The sequence below is a fragment of the Mobula hypostoma genome, chromosome 1, assembly GCF_963921235.1.
Source record: "Mobula hypostoma chromosome 1, sMobHyp1.1, whole genome shotgun sequence".
NCBI lineage: Eukaryota > Metazoa > Chordata > Chondrichthyes > Myliobatiformes > Myliobatidae > Mobula > Mobula hypostoma.
Window position 1 is genome coordinate 15,027,818 of NC_086097.1, and position 26,030 is coordinate 15,053,847.

The 26,030-nt window shown below is 41.9% G+C and overlaps 2 protein-coding genes across 10 annotated transcripts in view; one reads left to right on the forward strand and one right to left on the reverse strand.

The window, feature by feature from the left end:
- Positions 1-10,017, reverse strand: part of setd3 (SET domain containing 3, actin histidine methyltransferase) — a 157,096-nt gene extending 147,079 nt beyond the window's left edge. The window contains exon 1 of one of the 5 annotated variants that reach the window (XM_063043678.1): positions 9,915-10,017. The gene's annotated coding sequence lies outside the window, so the exon portion shown is untranslated. Of the gene's footprint in view, positions 1-9,440; positions 9,556-9,585; positions 9,608-9,910 lie in introns of those variants that run through there. The other 4 variants (XM_063043687.1, XM_063043696.1, XM_063043705.1 and 1 more) reach the window with 4 other exon arrangements.
- Positions 10,018-10,308: 291 nt separating this feature from the next.
- Positions 10,309-26,030, forward strand: part of ccnk (cyclin K) — a 44,914-nt gene continuing 29,192 nt past the window's right edge. For 2 of the 5 annotated variants that reach the window (XM_063043736.1, XM_063043752.1), the window contains exons 1-3: positions 10,309-10,552; positions 16,808-17,008; positions 23,535-23,616. In XM_063043736.1, the coding sequence (XP_062899806.1) occupies positions 16,812-17,008; positions 23,535-23,616 (279 nt within the window). In that variant the 5' untranslated portion in view covers positions 10,309-10,552; positions 16,808-16,811. Of the gene's footprint in view, positions 10,866-16,807; positions 17,009-23,534; positions 23,617-26,030 lie in introns of all 5 variants that reach the window. The other 3 variants (XM_063043718.1, XM_063043743.1, XM_063043726.1) reach the window with 2 other exon arrangements.

Sequence of the window (26,030 nt, forward strand, 5' to 3'; positions counted from 1 at the left end):
AAGACATCTTCAATGAACGTTGCCTCAAAAAGGTGGTATCCATCATTAAGGACCACCCCACCCCACCATCACCCAGGTTATTAAATGCAGCATCTCCAAGTTTGCGGATGACACGAAGCTAGGTGGCAGTGTTAGCTGTGAGGAGGATGCTAAGAGGATGCAGAGTGACTTGGATAGGTTGGGTGAGTGGGCAAATTCATGGCAGATGCAATTTAATGTGGATAAATGTGAAGTTATCCACTTTGGTGGCAAAAATAGGAAAACAGATTATTATCTGAATGGTGGCCAATTAGGAAAAGGGGAGGTGCTACGAGACCTGGGTGTCATTATACACCAGTCATTGAAAGTGGGCATGCAGGTACAGCAGGCGGTGAAAAAGGCGAATGGTATGCTGGCATTTATAGCGAGAGGATTCGAGTACAGGAGCAGGGAGGTACTACTGCAGTTGTACAAGGCCTTGGTGAGACCACACCTGGAGTATTGTGTGCAGTTTTGGTCCCCTAATCTGAGGAAAGACATCCTTGCCATAGAGGGAGTACAAAGAAGGTTCACCAGATTGATTCCTGGGATGGCAGGACTTTCATATGAAGAAAGACTGGATGAACTGGGCTTGTACTCGTTGGAATTTAGAAGATTGAGGGGGGATCTGATTGAAACGTATAAAATCCTAAAGGGATTGGACAGGCTAGATGCAGGAAGATTGTTCCCGATGTTGGGGAAGTCCAGAACGAGGGGTCACAGTTTGAGGATAGAGGGGAAGCCTTTTAGGACCGAGATTAGGAAAAACTTCTTTACACAGAGAGTGGTGAATCTGTGGAATTCTCTGCCACAGGAAACAGTTGAGGCCAGTTCATTGGCTATATTTAAGAGGGAGTTAGATATGGCCCTTGTGGCTACGGGGATCAGTGGGTATGGAGGGAAGGCTGGGGCGGGGTTCTGAGTTGGATGATCAGCCATGATCATAATAAATGGCGGTGCAGGCTCGAAGGGCCGAATGGCCTACTCCTGCACCTATTTTCTATGTTTCTATGTTATGCCCTGTCCTCATCACTACCATCTGGTAGGAGATACAGAAGCCTGAAGGCACACACTCAACAATTCAGGAACAGCTCCTTCCCCTCTGCCATCCGGTTTCTGAATGGACACTGAACCCATGAACTCTACCTCACTACTTTATTTCTATTTTGCACTACTAATTTAATTATTGCATACATTTATTGTAATTCACTTTTGTTCTACTGTAGTGTACTGCTGCCGCAAAGACAACAAATTTCACAATGTGCCAGTGACATTAAACCAGATTCTGAGTAGGTCACCTAGCTCCTCAAGCCTGCCCTGCCATTCAACACAATTAAGACTAATCCGCCTCAGGACTCAGCTCTTCTTCCATTGCCAGTTCCCTCAGGCTTCTCAAACCACTGATCTTTCAAAAATAAAATCTATTAGCCTTCTCCATAAATAGTCCCATTCAATACCTCTAATGACCTAGCCTTCACAACATCCCAGTGCAGATAACATGAAAAGAAACATTAGATATTTTTGTCACATGTACACGGAACCTTTTTTGCCCGACGCCGGCCCCCTAGGCCTGAGTCGGCGTCGTAGTAATAGTAGTACATGGAACATACAGAGAAGTGCATCATTTACGTCAAATCAAATCAGTGAGGATTGTGACAGGCGGCCCACAAGCATCACCACACTTCCGGCAGCAACAGAGCAAGTCCACAACTTACTAACCCTAACAGTAAGTCTTTGGAATGTGGGAGGAAACTGGAGCATTTTGAGAAAACCCACGCTGTAACGGGGGAAAAGTACAAACTCCAGAAGGAACTGAACCCTGATCTCACGAAGCATTGCACTGACCTCCAGCAAATATGCCGCCTCAGAGAACCACCATCCTCTGAGACAACTCAAACAATACTCATTCAGCTGGACTTTGGCTACTTTCCAAAAAGAATTAGCATTGAGGCTTGGGCAACGCTGGTAATGAAAGCACATTACCAGGCCTTAACTGCACTTGGTGCTGAGCCATCTTCATAAATTCTTTAGCCAAAGGGCAGCAAATCCATGGAATTCATTGCCACAGGTGGTTGTGGAAGCCACACCATTGAGTATATTTAAAGCTGAAGCTGACAGGTTCTTGATTATTCAGATCATCAAAACTTATGTGGAGAAGGCAGGAGAATGAGGATAAGCAGGATAATAAATCAGACATGATGGAATGGCGGAGTATACCCGATGGGCCGAGTGGCCTAATTCTGCTCCTGTGTCTTATGACCTAATTGCCAAGTCCTTGGAGAAAATACTTACATGCTGCTATTGTGTAGGGAGTTCCAGGATTAGACCCAGTTTACAATTAAAGGCTAAATTGGTATTCTGTGCAGCTTGAGTGGAATTTACCAGTGGTAGAGCTCCTGTATGCAGGCTGCTCCAGTTCTCCTTGTCAGTAAAGGTTAAGAATTTGAGAGATGCTGTCCAAGTACTCTACAAGAATAAATGAAGTTTACTGGTTTGATGGTAAACATAATACCGTGTGCCAAGGTATAAGAAATTAATACACAAAGTAGTAGAAAGAAATAGGCTGTTTTGTTCTGGATGGTGATGAACATCTAGACCAGCTGAATTTCTGGTCAATGGCAAACACCAAGATCCTGATGATAGGGTTCCTCATGAAAATATTACAATGAAACATCAAGGGTTAGTGGTTCAACTTCCTCTTGTTACACATTGCCTTTGCTTGGGACTGGTATGTCATGAATGCCACTCATTAGCCTTTACGTCAATATTGCCTGTGGATTGCTTCATTTATTGAACAAAGAACAGTTGAGGAGTTTCAAAATAAATTGTAAACACAAGAGATTTCTGCAGATGCAAGTCAGAGCAACAAACCCAAAATGCTGGAGCAACCCAGCAGTTCAGGCAGCAGCTCTTGGGGGAATGAACAATTGCTGTTTTCGACCAAGACCTTTCATCAGGACTCAGAAGCAACTGAGTATTGTGCAATGATCAAAGTACATTTTTGACTACTGGATGGAAAGAAGCACACATTCCTTAAATGAATAAAGCAAAGCTATGGCATTACTGAATGGGGGAGCAAGTCGGAGACTGATCTACTAATCCTGCTTCCCATTTCCTTGTGCTTGTACTTATTCCAGTGTCTGTTAATTTTTTCAGGAATGAGTGATTGGAACAGTAGATTTGTTCACATCAAGCTCCTGCAAACAGCTGATAATCACCAGGTAATCTGTTTGGACAGAAATTATGGATCGATATACACTCACTGGCCACTTCACACTGGTTCATTAATGCAAATACCTAATCAGACAAGCATGCGGCAGAAATTGAATGCATAGAAGGTCAAAGTAAATTTATTGCCCAAGGACATACATGTCACCAAATATAACCCCAAGATTTGTTTTGTTGCAGGAATACTTGGTAAATCCAAGAATCATTGCAAGCTAATTTCCAAGCTCAGCGAACACCACAACATCAATAGACAATAGATACAGGAGTAGGCCATTCGGCCCTTCGAGCCAGCACAAACATAATAGGATCAATGAAAGACCACACCCAACAGGGCAGACAAGCAACCAATGTGCAAGAGACCCAACAAATTGTGCAAACACAAAATGACATGACCATGGTGGGTCTCATCAGCAAGAACGATGAGTCAGCATACAGAGAGGTGCAGCGGCTAACGGACTGGTGCAGAGCCAACAACCTGTCTCTGATTGTGAACAAAACAAAAGAGATGGTTGTTGACTTCAGGAGGACATGGAGCAACCACTCTCCGCTGAACATCGACGACTCCTCTGTAGAGATTGCTAAGAGCAACGAATTTCTTGGTGTTCACCTGGCGGAGAATCTCAACTGGTCCCTCAACACCAGCTCCATAGCAAAAAAGCCCAGCAGCCTCTCTACTTTCTGCGAAGGCTGAGAAAAGTCCATCTCCCTCCCCCCCATCCACACCACAATTTAGAGGTTGTATTGAGAGCATCCTGAGCAGCTGCATCACTGCCTGGTTCGGGAATTGCACCATCTCAGATCGCAAGGCCCTGCAGCGGATAGTGAGGTCAGCTGAGAAGATCATCGGGGTCTCTCTTCCTGCCATTAGAGACAGGCCACAAAGATGTGCTACCCGGCCGCCAGGAAACAATACGAGTCAGCTGCACCTTTCCTCATTCCCTGTCACGCACTGTTGAATGTGAACACCACCCCCCCCCACCCCCGTCGGCCAGTCCACAAGAATATTGTCAAGATTAAACCGGTCCACAGTGCAAAAAAGGTTGGGGGCCCCTGATATAGAGTACGCTCAAATCAGTGTGAGTTCTTCAGTCTGATGGCCTGGTGGAAGAAGCTGTCGTGGAGCCTGTTGGTCCTGGCTTTTATGCTGTGATACCATTTCCCAGATGGCAGCAGCTGGAGTAGATTGCGGTTGGGATGACTTGGGTCCCCAATGATCCTACGGGCCCCTTTTACACACCTGTCCTTGTATCCCTGTCCTTGTACACACTTGTCCCTGAATCATGGGAAGTTCACAACTACAGATGCGCTGGGCTGTCCGCACCACTCTCTGCAGACTCCTGCGATTAAGGGAGGTATAGTGCCCATACCAGGCAGTGATGCAGCCAGTCAGGATGCTCTCAATTGTGCCCCTGTAGAAAGTTCTTAGGATTTGGGGGCCCATACCAATCTTCCTCAACCGTCTGAGGTGAAAGAGGCGCTGTTGTGCCTTTTTCACCACACAGCTGGTGCGTACAGCTGTCACACCAACTATTGACATGATTTTGTTGTTTGTTGTTTACTGCTCTTTATAGTAATCTTTTTCATATTTAAAAGTTTTCCATTTCATCATTTTTGCAAGCATCTTCGCTTTAGAGATGTTTTTTTTACGTGTCTAAGACTTTTGTTTCGTACTATATCTACTTTTCGTAATTCTTTTAGCCACCTTGCAACTCAATTGCCTTTGCTCATTATGACTGTAGCAGTACCTTCTTCCTTATAAGAAACGGATTCAAAAATTCTGTAAGCATTCTTGAAGAGCTAGTCAACTTTTACTATCATGTACCGTGTCCTATGACGTGGGCGTCATGGTCTTTCCATGACCACAATTTCTACAGAAGTGGTTTGCCATTGCCTTCTTCTGGGCAGAGTCTTTACAAGACGGATGACCCCAGCTATTATCAATACTCTTCAGAGATTGTCTGCCTGGCATCAGTGGTTACATAACCAGGTCTTGCGATATGCACCAACTACTCATATGACCATCCATCATCTGCTCTCATGGTTTAACATGACCCTGATCGGGGGCTAAACAGGTGCTACACCTTGCCCAAGGGTGACCTGCAGGCTAGCGGAGGGAAGGAGTACCTTACACCTCCTTTGGTAGAGACGCATCTCCACTCCACCAGCCTGTCCCTAATAAGCTCCATCCTTACTGGTGCTACCTTTTTACTATTTACGTGCTTGCTGTGGAGCACAAAAAGTTTTGAAAAACAATAACAGGAATATTGGGGTACCACCGTAACATAGTGGTTTGTGTGACAATATTATAGTTTGGGAGAAAAGTTCAGAATTCAACTCCAATGTCATCCATACGTTCTTCCTATGAGAGCATGGGTTTCCACCAGGTGGTCTGGTTTCCTACCACAGTCCAAAGATGGACCAGTTAGTAGGTTAACTAGTAAACTGTGCTGTAAATAGACTAGGTTAAATAGCTGGACTGTGGTTCATTGGGCTAGAAGGGCCTGTTCCACATTGTACTCTAAATAAATAAAATATGTGGAGGCCAAGTCATTGGGTATATTTATTGGCAAGGTTGATAGACCTTTAATTAGTCAGGGCATGAAAGGGTTACGGGGAAAAGGCAAGAGATTCGGGCTGAGAGGGAAATGGATCATCCACGATGAAATGGCAGAGCAGAATTGATGGGCCAAGTGGCCTAATTCTCCTCCTACTGTATATCTTATGGTCTTGTACAGTCATAATTAGTGTACATCTTGTATATAGACATACCAAAGATAAAATTCTTTAAAAAAAACGTCACCAATACTAGGAAGTGAAAACGTATTTGGAATGCAGGATTAACACACACAGATCTTAATCTCTTTTACTTGAATTCAGTCTTTCCCGGCTATTCCTACTTGCTCCATCGAACTGGTTTTTAAAATTCTATCTCAGTGACCCAATCACTGATTTTGTGTTGATGGAGCTATTCCTCCTGAACGATAAATCTATCCTCGTTCACAGTCTGTGGTCGCTCCCATTGCTTATCCAAGCTGTGATTCTCATCAAATACCATTACATTTTTGATTTTGTAACCAAATTCTAACCCACTTCAATGTCAAAATGAAATCATTTAAAATGCCCAAACAGTAAAAGTGCCCCAGTTTCTTTTTGCTCCAAAACCTGCTAGATCTGTTGTAAACTAGAGTTAGAAAAGAAATTGATCAATAGCAAGATGGGAGGTCTGGCTGATATCAACGAGACTGCAGTACAACATTCTGCTTGTCAGTGGTGCTTCAGTTGGCGGCATTTTAACCTTTGAATCAGTGGGTTATGAGCTGAATTCCCACTCCAGCAAGCGGATTATAAAAAAATATCTGGACTGAACACTAATCCCTCCCCAAGTGTCGGTCAGAAGGGCCTTCTTCCATCTAAGACTTTCCACCTATTCTCCAAATCAGAGACAGATGTCAAGTAAAAGAGTCAAATGGATCAACTGTAAATGATAGCAGGGTGGAAGCTGGTAGCAGAGGTAAAACTACTTTAAAAATTCTCTACGAGTGCAGGAAGCAGCACCAATTCATTCAGCAATGTAACAGAAAAATAGCAAGCTGAGAGGTAGCACCATGCTGTGTGTACAATGAACAGCCAGGCATGCAAGTTGCTTCAGGCTGAGGGAAAACAGGTAGAATTTGAGAAGGTGTTAGCATCAAAGGCGTGGTGATACTTGCATCGTTTGCATTAACAACCAACATACCCGAGGAAGTGCCCCCAGCACTTCTTGAGTGTATTGGTTGTTAACACAAATGATTCATTTTATTACGTTTCAATGTACATGTGTAAAACTGTCAGAGGAAAGCAGCATCCATCACAGATCCTCACCACCCACGTCATGCTCTCATTTTGCTGCTGCCATCGGGTCGAAAGTACAAGAGCCTCAGGACTCACACCAGCAGGTTCAAGAACAATTACTACCACTCAACCATCAGGCTCTTGAACAAAAGGGGATAACTTCACTAGCCCCATCATTGATATGCTTTAACAACCACTTTAAGGACTCTTTATCTCATTATCTCTTGCTCTCATTATTTATTGCTATTTGTTTATATTTGGATTGGCACAATTTGCTGTCTTCTGCACTCTGGTTAATCTATCATTGATCTATAGTTACTATTCTATAGATTTGCTGAGTATGCTCACAAGGAAATGAATCTCAGGGTTGTATATGGTGACATTGATGAAATGTGAGATACATAAATATAGATAGAGAGAGAGAGAAAAGAAAGAATAAAGTTAATGCTTTAAAGTCAATGATTCTTCATTGGAACGTTGACTTTAGTAAAATTTACTTTGAACTCTGAAATAAACCTGAATCTAATGCAGGGACCAAGTGAAGACAATGGTGGGCTTCTGTCTAAGGAGAAGTTCTTCAAACCATCATGGTGTGTCTGGAGGTATAAAAGGTATGAATAACCATGGTGAAGATAAGCTGGAAGGAACTAGGAAACTGGAAATAGTCAAAGTGGTGGAAGGTATCAGAGGTATCATGGAAGGGTCTGCATAATGAAAGAAAAACAGAAACTCAAGGTAGGAAAAACTTATTCTTTGAGGTAAGAACAAGCTAAACCAATGGATTTGCCAGAATACTTCCACTTTTAGACTTTGGCAAGTGAATAGAAGATGGATGCAAACGATTCAGATACTATGAGACAGTAGGCTGGTGGAAGACAATCTCCTATGGAAATGAGTACTATGACTTTTTGGGAGAATTTGGCTTGGGGTGACACGACCCAGTGGGAAATATGAGGAGGTGACTGAGAAATGACACTCAAGGTACGGAAGGGTCAGTTTGTCAAATCACATCACCTCCCAGTCAGAAGAATCCAGAACAACATGAGGATTGGTCATGAGTGAGAACAGTATTGCACACTCAGAGAGTTCACGACTTTTAACATCTCGATTTTGCAGCAACAAATTTTCAGTTTCTTTATGAGCAATTAAGATCATCTAGGCATGAAATTAAAACATTGCATTTGCAGAAGTTCCCCACCATCTATCTGAGGAACATCACCAAAACCAAGCAAATCCTGTTTTAAGCAACACACACAGAACACTGGAGGAACTTAGCAGCATTTATGGAAATGAATAAACTATCAACGTTTCGGACCGAGACCTTTCTTCAGGACTGGAAAGGAAGGGGGAAGATACCAGAGTGAAAAGGTGGGGAGCAGAGAATGACGATAGCTGGAAGGTGGTAGGTGAAGCCAGGTGGGTAAAAAGGTCAAGGTCTGGAGAAGAAAGAATCTGATAGGAAAGGACAGTGGACTATAGGAGAAAGGGAAGGAGGGCAGGACCCAAGGGCAAGTAGCAGGCAGGTGACAAGAAGTAAAAGGTCGGGGAGGGGGAGGGGAACAGAGGGAATTGATCACTGGAAGGAGAAATCGATATTAATCCCACCAGGTTGGAGGTTGCCCAGACAGGATTCTTGACTTCTTACCTACATAACTGCATGCAGTTTAAAAACTCTAAACCAGAATACCTCTGGCTGTGGTAACTTTTTCTATATAACGCTAGTATGATGTTCTGAAGGACCACTGACCTAATGCATTTACTTTATATGTTCTCTCCCTCTCTCTCTCGATATCTAAGCTAACAATTGTCTCCAGCATTTTCATTGTTATTTCAGATTTCCACCTTTGGCAGGTTTCAGCTGTCAATGAAAAGTCATCAATAAGAATTTGACAAAGTAAAGAGCCAACATCGATGTAATAGGTCACCAGGTTGCCAAAAACAGTACCGAATCATCTGAGATTCCAAAATTAGTTAAGAGCGACAACGTAGGAAAGTTTTGCAAAAGAAAAATCTAAGCAAGCAGTCTGTAGATGTGTTTAGATCATCCCCCCAAGCACTAGAATTAAAATTTGCAAGTGCACATATACAATGTTCACTGACGTCAAGAATGTATACATCCACAAATGCCCCTAATGGCAATGAAAAACGCTCAGAGATTTTAAATGTCATACCTACTACGTATACCAACTAAGAAGTCATTCAGTCACTGCAGAAAGACAGCATTGTACTGTTGCCAGCATCATAAAATTATACAGTAACTTCAAAACCAATGAACATTTACAGATGTCTTTTCAAATTAATAGCAACGAAAGCAAATTATTTTCAATAACGACTTGCGGTGTAAATTTGCTATTCCTATTTACCTGCAGTTCAGTAGGAGCTCATTAAATATGAACCAGTCTGGGATAACAAGGCAATATATTAAATTCAACTGCAACTTTCTGCTTCCCCATGCGTGCAGAACACTTGAGTGCCACAACCCATTCATAGTCTGGTTTGACTACCTACTTTCAAAACGATTAAACGGTGAATATTTTCTTAAGTATTCACTAAGAGATGCCAATATGAGGTCTGGCCATGATTAAACCTGTTTTGCTCCAGATCGTACTTTGGTATTGAATCAACTCTCAGTTTAAACTATTCCAGTCGCACACCAAAGAAAGGGTTAAGGCTCGCAGAAAGAGCTCTGCAGGCCCTGCCCCATCACTCACTCATGCTCTACCACCTTATGCCCATATATAAGAACAGTATGCATTGAGAACTAAGCGCACTCCACACAGGCAGAAATTAATCACAACGAAGCAATGCTTAATGAAGAAAAATCTGAAATAACCTACAAACCGCAGCTCTTGATGATTCTGCAATAAGAATGGAAAAACACCCCAGCAGTCAACCTTTAGTGCTGTTCCTCAGCCTAACTTGATAGTTGCCCAAGTCCCGCCTCCTATCCGTGCAGCGCTTTCATCCTCCTCATTTCCATTGGTTGTAGGTAACCGTCAATCATTCTCTCGACCGTCTGTCCAATTTGAATGGTCAACCCTAACGTCATCATAGAGCTCCGCCCCTTCCCCATGTTCTCCGACCCCGCCCCTTTGAAACCTGGTGGATCGCAGCGAGTTGGGGTGATGACGACTGCCGTTGCTGAAAGCGGACGCGTGATAGGCCGAAGCCGCTTGTCAGTTGTGTGATGTCACAGTCGGAACTGCTGCTGCCTCCATGTGCGCGTGCGTGGTCGGGAGGTTGTCTGCGTGGGGGTGGTTTATTCAAAATGGCGGCGCCCTGTCCGACTCGTTGGGGAAGTTAGTCAGCCGGAGTGAAAGTATCGGTAGTTTGGTCGTTTGATCCGCTACATTCGTCGGTTATTTCCGCCCACGGTGTTTGAATTGCCCCGCGGACTTTAAGGAATTGATTGGGGAGCTGTGTTTGTGCAGGCCGAGCCTGGTGAAGTGGAGGCCGTGCCTCAGCGCTGTCTCAGGTAAAGGGCGCCGATACTGCCGGGGCCTCGGGAGCTTGGCCTCCACCGGGCCCTTTGGGAGAGGGAGAGGAAGCCTTTCTCAGTTTAATTAAATGCCATATGCGTACATCGTGCCTTCTCACCTACTTGTTGAATTAGTTTGCGAGTGGGTGTTGTGTTTCTGAAGCCAGGGTTTTCAATCTAAACAAAGAAAACTTCTAAGGTATGAGACAACAGAGACTGCTGATGTTGGAATCTGGATGCAGGGTTTCGACTCGAAACGTCAACAGTTCCTTTCCTTCCACAGATGCTGCTCCAGCAGATTGTTACTGAGGTATGAGGTGCAGACGGGCTCTTGTAGATTGGTGAAGTATGTCGTTGGGCAGGCAATTGCTAACATTTAAAAAGTGATTAAATAATTTGTAATGCTGTGTTTCCTTAAGGCACAAAATCGCTGGGAGAAAATAGCACAAAAATGAAATGCACGGTAGGATCAAGATTAAGCGGTTTTCCATGGGTTGGGGAATCAGGAATAGAGGGCATAGATATAAGGTAGTGGAAAAGATTTAATGGAACTTGAGGGAGTTACATAGGTTAATATGTATGTGGAATGAGTTGCTAAAGGAAATGGTGAAGTATGGGCATGGATGGGAGTACTGGTAAATAGGTCTTGGAAGGGAATATTGCTTAGCATAGACTAGTTGGGCAGAAGGGCCTATTTGTGTGTTTTATCACTATAAAGAGCATTAAATACAAGATGAAACACTGTAATATTACTAGGGATAGCAGTTAATCTGAGGATTGGGAATGACTTAGAATTCTGTAAAAGATGTCTAACAAATTGATAAAGTAAATAAAGTGTTCCATATTATAAAATATAAGAGTAAGCTAGCAAGGAACAAAAATATATTGAGACTGTCTTAATGCAAAAAAAAAAATCAGTCTGTTATGGATGGATGGGAGAGTTTTAATAAAAAGTATTTGATCTGAAATACTAACACTCTTTCCACAGATACTGTCTGACCTGTGTGTTTCCAGCATGGTTATATTTCAGATTTATGCTATCAGCAATCTTTAAACTTTTACATTTGATGTGGAAATTATGAAGGAATTAATTGACTACTTTGTGTTGACCTTCATGAAAGAAGGCACAAAGAAGTCTCTCAATTTTAAAGAAAAAAGCTGATGTCCCGGGATGCTGATAATTTGAATCCAGAGTGTTTAATTAGTGACTACAAAGACAGTGGTTGCTCTGTTATCTTACAGAATTCTTTACATTCTGTAAAGGTTCACCCAAGTTAGAAGGTAGAAAATTTGATCCCAGTATTTCAGAAAGGGAGAAGGAAAAAAGTCTTTGACAATTCCCAGAATAGAGCACGTAAGTTATAGGTATTATCAAGAATTGGTCCATACCAGAATAATATCAGACTAGTAATAAACAGATTGTAAGTTGTAACAGCAGGGATGAGTTCTTGTATTAACACTTTGGCTGAGGGCAGCAAATGTAATAATTCAGCATCTGTTGGTAAAACAAAATTGGATAATTGTGTGCTATTGAGAATGTAGAGTCTTCAAAGGAATATCGATGAGCTGAGTGAAGGGCAATGTTGCAGGTGTGAAGCAGCATGGGAAATTTTGAGCTTATCCAGTTTTCTGGAACAAAAATGCTGAGTATTTTAAAATGTGAGATTGTGAAGTGCTAATTCAAAGGAGGCCAGGTGTCTGCATGAAATCGGACATGCATGTGCAATTGTCTGTTAGGAATGGAAATTTAAGTCTTGATTGCAAGAGTATGGATGCAATACAGAATTGTGTATGATGTGAAATATAAAAAAAGACTACACATGCTGGAAATCTGAAGTAAACAGGTCAGGATGTGGTTTATTTTTATTTTGTGTATAATTTTGGTTTCCTTGCTCCAAAAGGGAAGACTTGTTATAAGGGGAAAGGCTGGACTAGATGCTCTGTTGATAGGTTTGTCATATGTGGGATGATTATGTTTGACCTCTATTCAAGATTGTTTAATGTCATTTCCAGTTCACAAGTGTAAAGGAAAATGAAATAATTGTTACTCTAGATACAATGCAGCACACAAATATACACGATAAATAGTACAATAATTTAACAATTACCAGAAATATAAATATATAAATTAGTTTGTCTACATTGATTTTATGTCCTTAATGTGACGTGAGGCACTGGAGTTTTTATACATAAGTTGACTGACAAGAAATGGAGTCATGGTGATGGGGTGGGTCAGTGGATTGATGTGTTCATCAGGCTAACTGCTTGGGGAAAGTAACTGTTTTTAAGTCTGGTGGTGCTGGCAGGGTTGCTATGTGACCTACCTGATGGTAATGAGATAAACAGTCCATGAGCAGGATGGGTGGGATTCCTCATTATTTTGCTGACCTTTTCCTGGCGCCTTTCTGTAAACGTGTTTTTGGTGGGAGGGGCTGGTGCTAGTGATATGTTGAGCATTTTTGACTACCCATTGTAGAGTCCTCCTGTTCATCACGCTGTAATTTCCATACTATTCTGTAGCACTTAGAAGAATAAAGAATACCCCATCAGAATGCAGAATTTTTTTAAAAGAACTTGACAAGAAAAATGAAGGATGATTTTTTTTCCCCCCCCCATTGATTATGGAGTCTAGATTTCAGGGACTTATGGACTACACAAGGACTGAAGTGAGAATTCTCTGCATTCAAAAGTTGTTGAAGCTGGGCACTTGTTGTTGAAGCTTATCTTGCATTGAAGCTGTATTTATTTCTAGTTTCATAAGAAAAGTTGGGACAGGTGCTAGGTTTGGAGGGACTCTTTATTTTGACTGGTTGACTGACACATTTTTAAGTCAATTTCAATAATGTTGGAGCTACCAATGGTCGCAATTAGCAAATTTTAATTTGCTTTCAAAAAATGAAAGTAAGCAACTGTACATGCTGGAAGTGTGCAATTAAAATAAAACAAAATTCTTTACAACCTCAACCAATCTGATGACATCTATTTGAAGGTCAACTATCAGATCCAAATATTGGCAGACCATTGGAGGAGTTTACTGAATCTTTGATATTTGCTTGGATAGACAAGCTGTTTTTTAGTGTCATAGCTCATGTAAACCTCTAACAGTACAAAGTCTCTGGGGCACTACTATGAATGGGCATATTTTCAGTTTTTAAGAAATATGGGTGATTAGAAATTCATGACTATTATTTGGCTTATCAAGAGCTATGCACAACAAGCAACTGGATAAAGCTTCAAATTGTAAAGGGAATTGTCAATTCAAACTCTGTCCAGATGAGCTGTGTATCTCATTCAGGAGAACCCATGCCAGTCCTCATTGAAAGGGTGCATAGCTTCAAATTCCTGACGTCAACTTTTCAGATGATCTGTCATGGGCCCAATACACTGATGCAGTCATGTTAGAGGCACTCCAACAGTTTTGCTTCATTAGGAGTTCGAGGAGATCCCTGCGTTCAAGTTCCTAGGTGTGACTATCACCAGTTGACTGTCCAGATCGAACCATGTTGATATCGCGGCCAAGGAAGTTCACCAATGCTTTTACGTCCTCAGGAAGCCAAAGAAATTCGACATGCCCCTCTTGATTCTTGCCAATTTATCAATTCACCATAGAAACAATCTGTCTGAGTGCATAAATGCTTGGTATGGCAACTGTACTGTATGCAAATGACTGCAAGAACACTGTAGAGAGAGTTATGGACACAGCTCAGCACATCACGGGAACCAGCTTGTCTTCTCAGTGCCTCAGTACAGCAGTCAGCATAATCAAAGATCCCACATGGCCCAGATCTTCTCTTCTCTTCACTCTCCCATTGGGCAGAAGATACGAAAGCCTGAAGAAGAGCTTTTATCCCTCAGATTCTTAAATAGACCTCTTGTACGATAAGATCTCACAATCTCCGTACCTCATTATGATTTTGTATTTTATCGTTCATCTACATTGCATTGTTTTCCATAGCTTTTACATTTTTTTCTGCATTGTTATTGTTTTACCTTCTGGCTCAATGTACTCTGTGATGATTTGATCTGTATGAACAGTGAACCAATACCCATATTTGATGTGTCACCAAAGACACCTGCAAGTCTCCACAGTTGCATTACAGCCTGGTGTGGAGGCTGCAATGCACAGGGTCACAGGAGGGTTGTTAACACAACCAACTCTATCATGAGTACAGCTGTCCCCATTGTGATATTGAGGTGGTGCCCCAAGAAAGCAGCATCCATCGTTAAGGACCCATAGCATCCAGGATATCGCTACCATTAGATAGATGTAAAGGAACCTGGAAAGCCACACTCAATTGAAAACAGCTTCTTCTCCTCTGCCATCAGATTTCCAAATTATTTCTAATTGCCACCTCATTATTCCTGGAACTATTTATTTATTTTTAAATTTTTTGTATTTTTTGCATTGTACGGCTACAAAATAAAAAATTTCACTTAATACATGAGTGACTGACCAACGTATCAAAAAATCCATGTGCCAAGTCATAAAACAACAAAGCTTCAGAAGCAGGTGATATCTCTGCTGACAATTACGATCAGGTTGTGAAGACCTTCAGTCATGAATGCATAATCCCATTGTCCACATCTGGAAAGTGACAATACCAGAGATCCTAAAATCATGGCTGTCTTCAAGAAGAACAACCAATTAATCTATGATAACTACAGAGACACTTTCCCACTGCCTGCTGTGAGGGAAGTCATCACCAGGTCCTCCTCAACTGCCTCATCCCCCAGTCACTGAAGACCTGCTCCCTGAATTTTACTCATTGAGAGCCAAGGACATGATGTATACCATACTGCAACTTCAACGCAAGTACATAGAGGAGCAGCTTACCGTGGCCATTTTAATTTCACTAAAACCTTTCGCTGTGCCTACTGAAAGGAAATGAACTGTACCCTCCTCATATTTAGCTGCTCACAGAAATTCACCTCTTTCCTGTAATGGCATAAAAGCCAGGATCCTAACAGCAGGTCCACAACAGATGCAGCAGTGGTGGAGCTAATTTACAAAACTCTCACCTATGTTGCTTAGACTCCAAAAACAAAATCACTTCAGCCCCAGTTGTTGAACTGCAGTATCTGCAGTATGCTTGCATTTAAATGTGATTTGCATGTCTCAACCCCATATTTCCAAAATCGAAACTTTGTTTAAAGCTTTAAGAGAAAATACCATTGGACCAAGGAAAGGATTGAAACTTCCTTGAAAAAAAAATGCATTGAGCCATTGACTCCTGGATAAATATGACAGTAATAGGAATCCCTCCCTGTCCAATGAGTGCTCAAAATGTCAAAATAATCATCATGCAGAAATCTCAACTTCGTGCATTGGGAGCACATAGAAGCCCAATGTGAATGACTGAATTGGGGCACTATCTCAAAATTTACCATCATCAGTCACATCAGAACTCCTGCCCATTTGTGGTAGCGACTGTTCTTCCTTTCTGGGCCTCATTGTTCAACCCATTAAACCTTTGCACACTGGTTGAACAAAAGACAAATGATCTTTCATTGATTCTATTATGGATTTATTCTGTATGCCCACAAGAAAATGAATCTCAGAGTTGTACATGGTGACGTATGTACTTTGATAATAAATTTGCTTTGAACTTTGAACTGGAGTACATCCAAACAACTCAGTCCCAAGGGGTTAGCTAAGAAGACTTAAGATAGTATTTCATTTTTATGAGGGATCAACCTTTTGCCATGAAAAGAATAATAAATCAGCCATGATTGAAAGGTGGAAAAGACTCAATGGGCCAAATGGCCTATTTGTGCTTCTATCTCTTTTGGTCTTAACACTTCAAGTCTCCTTCTCCCCACCAATCTGTCACTTCTTAGCCCTGTGTAATAACATTACAGCTTTTTTCTTGTCAACTTTTCTTACTCATACCAACAAGGTGAGGGGAATAGGCTTTCAGAGCTTGAGATCAAGGTGGGCTTGGATTTATTACAACCACTGCCTATTTTAGTACTGCTGCATAAACAAGTTTACATCTGACCTTTGTATTTGTCACAATCAGTACCCATACCAGGCGTTGTGAACAAGTATTAATGACCACAAAAGCATAAGTGTTAAATAGTTATGAAAATCATCTGTAAGAAAAATTTAATTTGGATGAGTACAGAATGTTTTGCAATAGTGTTTTTGACATTTCGATAATTCAAAGATAAAATCTTTTCAGTAAAGCTAGCAGAAGTGAAACAATTACAGATAACTTATCTTTTAAGCAACTGTTTACTTTTTGACTCCAGGTAAATGAAGGAAAACAAAGAGAACTCCACCCTGACTGCAGCGCTGGCAAACGTGGACGTTAGGAAGCCATGCTGGTATTGGGATAAGAAGGATCTGGCACACACTCCATCCCAGTTGGAAGGACTTGATCCAGCAACAGAGGCGCGCTATCGTCGAGAGGGTGCCAGGTTTATATTTGATGTGGGAACTCGTCTAGGGTTGTATCCTTTTGAATGTCCTTTTAATGCTATGTCATTGAATATAAAGATGTCAAACAGGACTGAAAGATCTCAGTAATGAAGAAGAAAAGGTTCTGAAAGGGTAGGCAAGCCATTTGTGGTCTGAAATGCCATTTACTCCATAATTTATGTTGAACTCGAAGTTATTTAGTGTATTGTCTAGTTACTAGGTTTTATCTCCAGGCTAATGATAAACCCAGTCAAGTCTAAAAGTCCATGTCCAGTAAAGCTCTAAGAAGTTATAAAGAAAGATTGAGCAGGTTAGGACTTTATTCCTTGGAGCGTTGAAGTTTGGGGTGAGATTTGCTAGAGGTATACAAAATTATGAGAGGGTTGGATCAGGTAAATGCAAGCAGGCGTTTTGCACTGAGGGACTACAACTAGAGGTCATGTCTTCAGGGTGAAAGGTTTAAGGGAAGCTTGAAAGGAAACTTCACTCAGATAGATGTGAGCATGTGGAACAAGCTGGCAGCATAAGTGGTGCATTCGAGCTCGATTTCAACATTTAAGAGAAGTTTGGATAAGTACATGGATGGGAGAAGTATGAAAGGCAAGGGTCGCAGTGCAGGTCGATAGGAGTAGGCAGTCTAAATGGTTCAGCGCAAACTAAATGGAGCTATTCTGTGCTGTACTTTTCAATGACTACTAACTATTGCAGCTTTCATCTAATTATTAATCATAGACTCGTACAACATAAAATAGACTCTGAGGGTTGAACTCATCCATACAGCCATGACCCTATCTATACTAATTTACCCTATCATTATTATTGTTTACTTGGCTAATCAGTGTTACATTCACTGCTCTTTTTAACTTCTGTTTTAATATTCCCAATCGAAATTCAGAAATGTATAATGAATTATTTCACACTTATCCCACTCTAGAAATAAATTAAAATTTGCTGTTTTGTCCTAATAATCCCTCTTGTGAGCTGCATGCTTTGTCTGGTGTCTTTAGTCATCCTTAATTATCCTTACATGTTAATGTTGTGGCATGTGCACACTATAAACACGAGATTCTGCAGATGCTGGAAATCAGAGCAACACACAAAATGCTGGAGGAACTCAGTCAAAGTTCAAAATAAACGTATTATCAAAGGGCATATACGTTGCCACATACAACCTTGAGATTTAATTTCTTGCAGACATACTCAGCAACTCCATAATAAAATAATAGCCATAATAGAATCAATGAAAGACTGCACCAACTGGACATTTAATTAGTGTGCAAAAGACAACAAACTGTACAAATACAAAAAGAAAGAAATAATGTTAATAAATAATAAATATTGAGAATATGAGATGAAGAATTCGTGAAAGTGGGTCCATAGGTTTTGGGAACATTTAAGTGATGTGGCAAATGAAGTTATCCCCTTTGGTTCAAGAACCTGGTGGTCCAGGGGTAGTAACTGTTCCTGAGCCTGATGGTGTGAGTCCTGAGACTCCTGTACATTCTTCCTGACATAACCTACGTGACGGGGGCCCCTCATGATGGCTACTGCTTTCCTGCAACAATGCTCAGTAATGAGGAGGGCTTACCCTGTGATGGACTGGGCTGTATCCACTACTTTTTTTTTTAAGATATCGCGTTCAAGGGCATTGGTGTTTCCATACGAGGTCATGATGCAACTAATCAATGCACTCTCCATCACACATCTATAGAAGTTTGTCAAAGTTTTAGATGCCATGCTGAATCTTTGCAAACTCGTGAGGAAGTAAGGGTGTGTGCTTTTTTTCATAATTGCATTTGCAAGACAAGCCCTCTGAAATTATAACATTGAGGAATTTAAAGTTGCTGACTCTCCCCACCTCTGATCCTACAATGAGGACTGGCTCATGGACCTCTGGTTTCCTCCTCCTGAAGTCAATGATCAGCTCCTTGGTCTTGCTGATATTGAATAAGGAGTTGTTATCACACCCGGTGTTAGGTAAATTGAAGGGATTAAAGGCAGATAAATCCCCAGGGCCAGATGGTCTGCATCCCAGAGTGCTTAAGGAAGTAGCCCAAGAAATAGTGGATGCATTAGTGATAATTTTTCAAAACTCTTTAGATTCTGGACTAGTTCCTGAGGATTGGAGAGTGGCTAATGTAACCCCACTTTTTAAAAAAGAAGGGAGAGAGAAACCAGGGAATTATAGACCGGTTAGCCTAACATCGGTGGTGGGGAAAATGCTAGAGTCAGTTATCAAAAATGTGATAACAGCACATTTGGAAAGCGGTGAAATCATCGGACAAAGTCAGCATGGATTTGTGAAAGGAAAATCATGTCTGACGAATCTCAGAATTTTTTGGGGATGTAACTAGTAGAGTGGATAGGGGAGAACCAGTGGATGTGGTATATTTGGATTTTCAAAAGGCTTTTGACAAGGTCCCACACAGGAGATTAGTGTGCAAACTTAAAGCACACGGTATTGGGGGTAAGGTATTGATGTGGATAGAGAATTGGTTGGCAGACAGGAAGCAAAGAGTGGGAATAAACGGGACCTTTTCAGAATGGCAGGCAGTGACTAGTGGGGTACCGCAAGGCTCGGTGCTGGGACCCCAGTTGTTTACAATATATATTAATGACTGGGATGAGGGAATTAAATGCAGCATCTCCAAGTTTGCAGATGACACGAAGCTGGGTGGCAGTGTTAGCTGTGAGGAGGATGCTAAGGGGATGCAGGGTGACTTGGATAGGTTAGATGAGTGGGCAAATACATGGCAGATGCAACTTAATGTGGATAAATGTGAGGTTATCCACTTTGGTGGCAAAAACAGGAAAACAGATTATTATCTGAATGGTGGCCAATTAGGAAAAGGGGAGGTGCTACGAGACCTGGGTGTCATTATACACCAGTCATTGAAAGTGGACATGCAGGTACAGCAGGCGGTGAAAAAGGCGAATGGTATGCTGGCATTCATAGCAGGAGGATTCGAGTACAGGAGCAGGGAGCTACTACTGCAGTTGTACAAGGCCTTGGTGAGACCACACCTGGAGTATTGTGTGCAGTTTTGGTCCCCTAATCTGAGGAAAGACATCCTTGCCATAGAGGGAGTACAAAGAAGGTTCACCAGATTGATTCCTGGGATGGCAGGACTTTCATATAATGAAAGACTGGATCAACTAGGCTTATACTCGTTGGAATTTAGAAGATTGAGGGGGGATCTGATTGAAACGTATAAGATCCTAAAGGGATTGGACAGGCTAGATGCAGGAAGATTGTTCCCGATGTTGGGGAAGTCCGGAACGAGGGATCACAGTTTGAGGATAAAGGGGAAGCCTTTTAGGACTGAGATGAGGAAAAACTTCTTCACACAGAGAGTGGTGAATCTGTGGAATTCTCTGCCACAGGAAACAGTTGAGGCCAGTTCATTGGCTATACTTAAGAGGGAGTTAGATATGGCCCTTGTGGCTAAAGGGATCGGGGGTATGGAGGGAAGGCAGGTACAGGGTTCTGAGTTGGATGATCAGCCATGATCATACTGAATGGCGGTGCAGGCTCGAAGTGCCGAATGGCCTACTCCTGCACCTATTTTCTATGTTTCTACCACTCGGCCAGATTTTCAATGTCCCTCCTATATGCTGCTTGCTGGAATAAGTGCCATGAGGGAGATTAGTGAGGGGGGATGAATGGACAAGGAAATCAGAGGGAGTGAACCTGCAGAAAGCAGAGAGTGGGGGGTTAGTAAACGGGGCCTTCGGGTATCTCCACATGGTGGGGGGGGCTGAATCTTTGAGAGTGTGAGGGAGGTAAAGATGTGTTTGGTAGGGTTCCTTTGAAAATGGCGTAAGTTATGGAGCAAGATATCTTGCATGCGTGGAACTCTATCCCTGTTAAAGCAGTGAGAAGATAGAGTGAACGTGGCTGTCCAGGAAATATCCTGTTGGAGATACGGGTCAAGGTAGCGTCAATGGTGGTGGAAGGGAAACCACATCCTTTGAAGGAGGAGGACATCTCTGATGTCCTGAAAAGGAACAGGGCCAGCAGAGAGGAAGGAACTGAGAAAGGCAATAGCTTTCTTAGAGGAGGCAGAGTGGGAAGAGTTTTAGTCAAGATCGTCATGAGAATCAGTAGGTTTATAAAAGATGTTGATAGTTATATCCTGAGAGATATATAGAAAGGGGAGAGAGGAGTCAGAAATGGATTTCATTAACTTTACCTCCAACTTTCATCCTGTCTTTAAAATCACTTGGTCCATTTGTCAAGCACCTTTCTTCATCTGCAAAAAACACACTTTCCCATGGGCGAACATTTCAATTCCAATTCCCATTCCCATTTCGACATGTCGGTCCATGGCCTCCTTTACTACCGCTCTCAGTTTGGAGGAGCAATACTTCATATCCCATCTGGGTAGCCTCCAGCCAGATGGCATGAACATCAATTTCTCCAACTTCTGGTAATTTTTCTCCTCCCTCACTCTGGCCCTCCTCTTAACTCTTCACCTCACCCTGCCTATCACCTCCCCCTGGTACCCCTCCTCCTTCCCTTTCTCCTATGGTCTACTCTCCTCTCTTACCAGATTCCTCCTTCTCCAGTCCTTTACCTTTGGTACTTACCAACTTCCAGATTCTTATTTCTTTCCTTTTCCCCCACCAGGCTGGCTTCACCTATCACCTTCGCACTTGTAATCCATCTCCTCCCCTACCTTCTTATTCGAGCATCTTCCATCTTCCTTTCCAGTCCTAATGAAGGGTCTCAGTCTGAAACATTGACTGTTTATTCCTTTCCATAAATATTGCCTGATCTGAGTTCATCCAGCATTTTGCATGTATATGCACACTTTTTACCAAGGATAACATTTTACTTAACTTTAAAAAGTGTACTTACTTGCCTTTCTTCCACCCTTCCTGTTTTCAGCTGAAACTCCTGCGTCACTGTTGTTTTTGGCTCAATGTTCACAAAGTATGGGATAGCTGTGTATTTTGAGCTGTATTTTGAGATATTGTATCACTTCTTTTTGCTTTCATCTGATTTTAATTCTTAAAGTTCAATTTTGAATTCAGTGGGTTTACAGAAGAATTCTTCAGTTCAATCTGGAATTCAAGCAACATTCGTATGTTTGACTCAAGACCAAGAAAATTAATCTCAAAGTGCATGGTGTTGTACCTAAAATGTTAACTCTGCTTCCATCCTCACAACTCGTGTCTAGCACATCTTTAGCATTTTCTGTTTGTATCATCCAATGGAATTAACTACAGTTTGAAACTTTCTAGTTCAGCATTCTGTGCACCAGTAAATATTGAATCTGTAACATAGATGTATACTAATTAGCTAATACTAACGAAGGTCTAAAAATAATTAAGATCTGTACTATTCAGTAACTATTTAACCTACCCGTGCAACTTTTTTGGTCTCAGCTGACAGTAAATGACTTACGGGAAGCCTGGGTTATGGACAATTCTCTGAACCCTCTAGCTTCCAGATTCTACAACTGTTGCTTTATACTTAAAAAGAGCAGTTCTCCTGCTCAGAGGAAGATGATTAGGGGCATTACTGTCAGTTTCTGTGGTCCTGCACTAGCCAGGTCCCAGGTGTGCTGAGCTAGATAGATTCAACGTGTCTCAGCAAAGACTGCTTTAATCTTTACCAACAAAGCTGATGGATGTTAGTTCTCCAAGCCCACATGCCATTTTTAAAGTATACGTTTGTCCTTGATTTCGCATCATAGTTTTAGGTTAACCTATTTTGAAGTACGTAAACTTTTGACTGATTCTGAACTGGTGTCATAAAGAGTTTCAAAATCTTTATGGACGAAAGGAATTTGTATAAATTTCTTGAAGATTTAGAAGTGTTTAACCTGTTGATAGTTCTCATCTATAATAATAAGTGGTTAGGTTCCATTATTTGGGATTCTGATTGGATATTTGGATAGAGCAAATAAATAAGCATGTTGCATGTATTTTCTTTTTGCAAATTAATATTCCAGATAATTTAGTCCATGAAAATGTGTTTCTACCTAGAGATACAGGCAAAGACTACTAATTAGGATGTACAGTAAAGCTCTGACATTCTAGCATGCTTGGAACTGTAGTGCTGGCCCAGCAGATTTTCCAGGCAATTGGATCTTATTCCTACTAATACTGCAACACATTTAAATTCTTTTAGATGGTGCACAGTATTATAAATTTTCCAGTGAGCCACATAGGTTGAAAGGGGGCTTAGGAACCAGAGCCCCGATGAAATGAAGGAGAATGTGGCAAACATCATCTCGTGTTTCTGCTACTGAACCATCTGAATGGTCCAACAGTGGCTAATTACAGCTTTACTACACTGTGTCACATCGCCATGCCAACAGTGTACTCAGTTTAAAATGGCGCTCTTGGAAGAGTTAGGAATTCTGAACAGCACACCAATTGCAATGACTAAATTGCTAAATTGCTAAAAAGCATAGTCTAGGAATCAAATGAGATCTTCCTAATATGAAGAAGTACTTAGGCTGGAGGTGAGTGTTATCCAACTTAAGCTTTGACTACAATTTTGTTGGAAACCATTACTGAATGTTTTTCCTTAACCAAAGCTGTAAGACATTATGACACACTGGCTACTGGAATCATCTACTTTCATCGTTTTTACATGTTTCATTCCTTCAAACAATTTCCCAGATATGTAAGTACTGAACAGACCTGCTGTATAAAGTTAAACAGCTTTCAACGTTGTGATTGAAGTATCAGTATACTGTTCTGGTGTATTTTATTTATACCAGGGGTTCCTAACCCTTTTTGTATGCCGTGGACCAATACCATTAAGCGAGGGATCTGTGGACCCCTGAATTGGATTGAATTGACTTTATTTCTTACATCCTTCACACACATGAGTAAAAATCCCTACGTTACGCCTCTGTCTAAATGTGCAATCTATAGTAATTTGTAATAAATAGTATGTACAACAGGACAGTCAATATAACATAGAAATACAATTGTATCAGTGTGAATTAATGAATCTGATAGCGTCGTGGAAGAAGCTGTCCTGGAGCCTGTTGGTCCTGGCTTTAATGCTGCGGTAACAGTTTCCTGGATGGTAGCAGCTGGAACAGTTAGTGGTTGAGGTGACTCGAGTCCCCAATGATCCTTCATGCCTTTTTTATGCACCTGTCTCTGTAAGTATCCTGAATAGTGGGATGTTCATATTTACAGATGCCCTGAACTGTCTGCACCACTCTGCAGAGTCCTGTGATTAAGAGAGGTACAGTTTCCATACCGGGCAGTGATTCAGCCAGTCAGAATGCTCTCAAATGTGCCCCTGTAGAAAGTTCTTAGGATTTGGGGATCATGCCAGACTACTTCAATCATCTGAGGTGAAAGAGGTGCTGCTGTGCCTTTTTCACCATACAGCTGGTACGTACAGACCAAGTGAGATTCTCACTGATGTGTATGCCGTGGAACTTAAAGCTGTTCACCCTCTCAACCCCAGATCCATTGATATTAATAGGTGTTAGCCTGTCTCCATTCCTCCTGTAGTCCACAACCAGCTCCTTTGTTTTTACGACATTGAGGGAGAGGCTGTTCTCTTGACACCACTGTGTAGGGTGATGACTTCCTCTCTGTGGACTGCCTCGTTATTATTTGATATAAGGCCAATCAATGTAGTATTGTCAGCAAATTTAATTAGCAGATTGGAGCTGTAGGTGCTGACACCGTCATGGGTATACAGAGAATAAAAGAGGGAGCTTAGCACACAGCCATGAGGGGCACCTGTATTGAGAGTCAGAGGGGCAGAGGTGAGGGAGTCCACTCTTACCACCTGCCAGCGATCTGACAGGAAGTCCGGGATCCAGCTGCACAAGGCAGGGTGAAGACCAAGGTCTCTGAGCTTCTTGTCAAGCCTAGAGGGAATTATGGTGTTGAATGCTGAACTGTAGTCCAAGAACAGCATTCTCACACAAGCATCCTTCTCCAGATGTGTAAAGATGGTGTGTAGAGCTGTGGCTATTGCGTCATCTGTTGATCAATTGTGTTGGTAGGTGAAATATAGGGGGTCCAGTGTGGGTGGTAGCGAGCTGCAGATGTAGTCCTTGACCAGCCTCTCAAAGCATTTGCTTATTACTGAGGTGAGTGTAACAGGGCGGCAGAAGTTCAGACATGTTACCTTGGTCTTAGGTACAGGAACAATGGTGGGTGTTTTGAAGGAGGGTACCCTACACTGGGAGAGGGAGGGATTAAAAATGTCTGTAAACACATCTGCCAGTTGTGCCGTGCACATCCCGAGTACCCAACCTGGGGTGCCGTCCGGTCCCGCAGCCTTGTCCACTCGTTGGAAACACCTGTGTACTTCAGCCTCAGATGATTTAGACTAACTGATTTTCTGTCACATGGATTTCAACAAATTGACAAATTGCTTTTGTCGCCTTTAAATGCATAGTATGTTTGAGTAATAGGAAACTAAGGATGCTAATATTGCTAATGTTTGCATCATAACTATTCCATTGGTAATAGAATCCTGCCAAACAGCTAATTCTGCGCCACATTGGATAGTTTTGTGGTGGCTTAGCAAGGAACTTCACCCTCTGTTAGGGAGTGCCTCCATCTGGATGAGCCACATGCTCCAGGCTTCATGTGAACCAACAAATTCATTACATCCTAGTGTTTATAACAATAAATTAATCTGAATCTGAAATCTAACACTGAATGAAAGCAGATTATCGGTGGCAGTGTGTGCCAGAAATTGTTCTTTCTGGCTTAAATGAAATGCATCAACAGTAGACCTCCTCCTTTCACTCTTTCTTTAAAATGAGGTGGCACAGTTTCATAATAGTACAACATTTTTACATGCCAGCGACTGGGGTTCAATTCCCACTGCTGTCTGTGAGGAGTTTGCATGTTCTCCTCCAAACTGCATGGGTGTTGTCTGGGTGTTCCTTGTTTCTTTCCCCATTCCAAAGATGTACAGACGGGCTAGTGGATTAATTGGCCACATAACTGTAATTGGGCGGCACATACAAGGCCTATTACTATGCTGTATCTCTAAATCCATGGACCCTTTGCTTAGTGGTTTTTGTCTGTCATAAGAAAGGGTTGGGAACC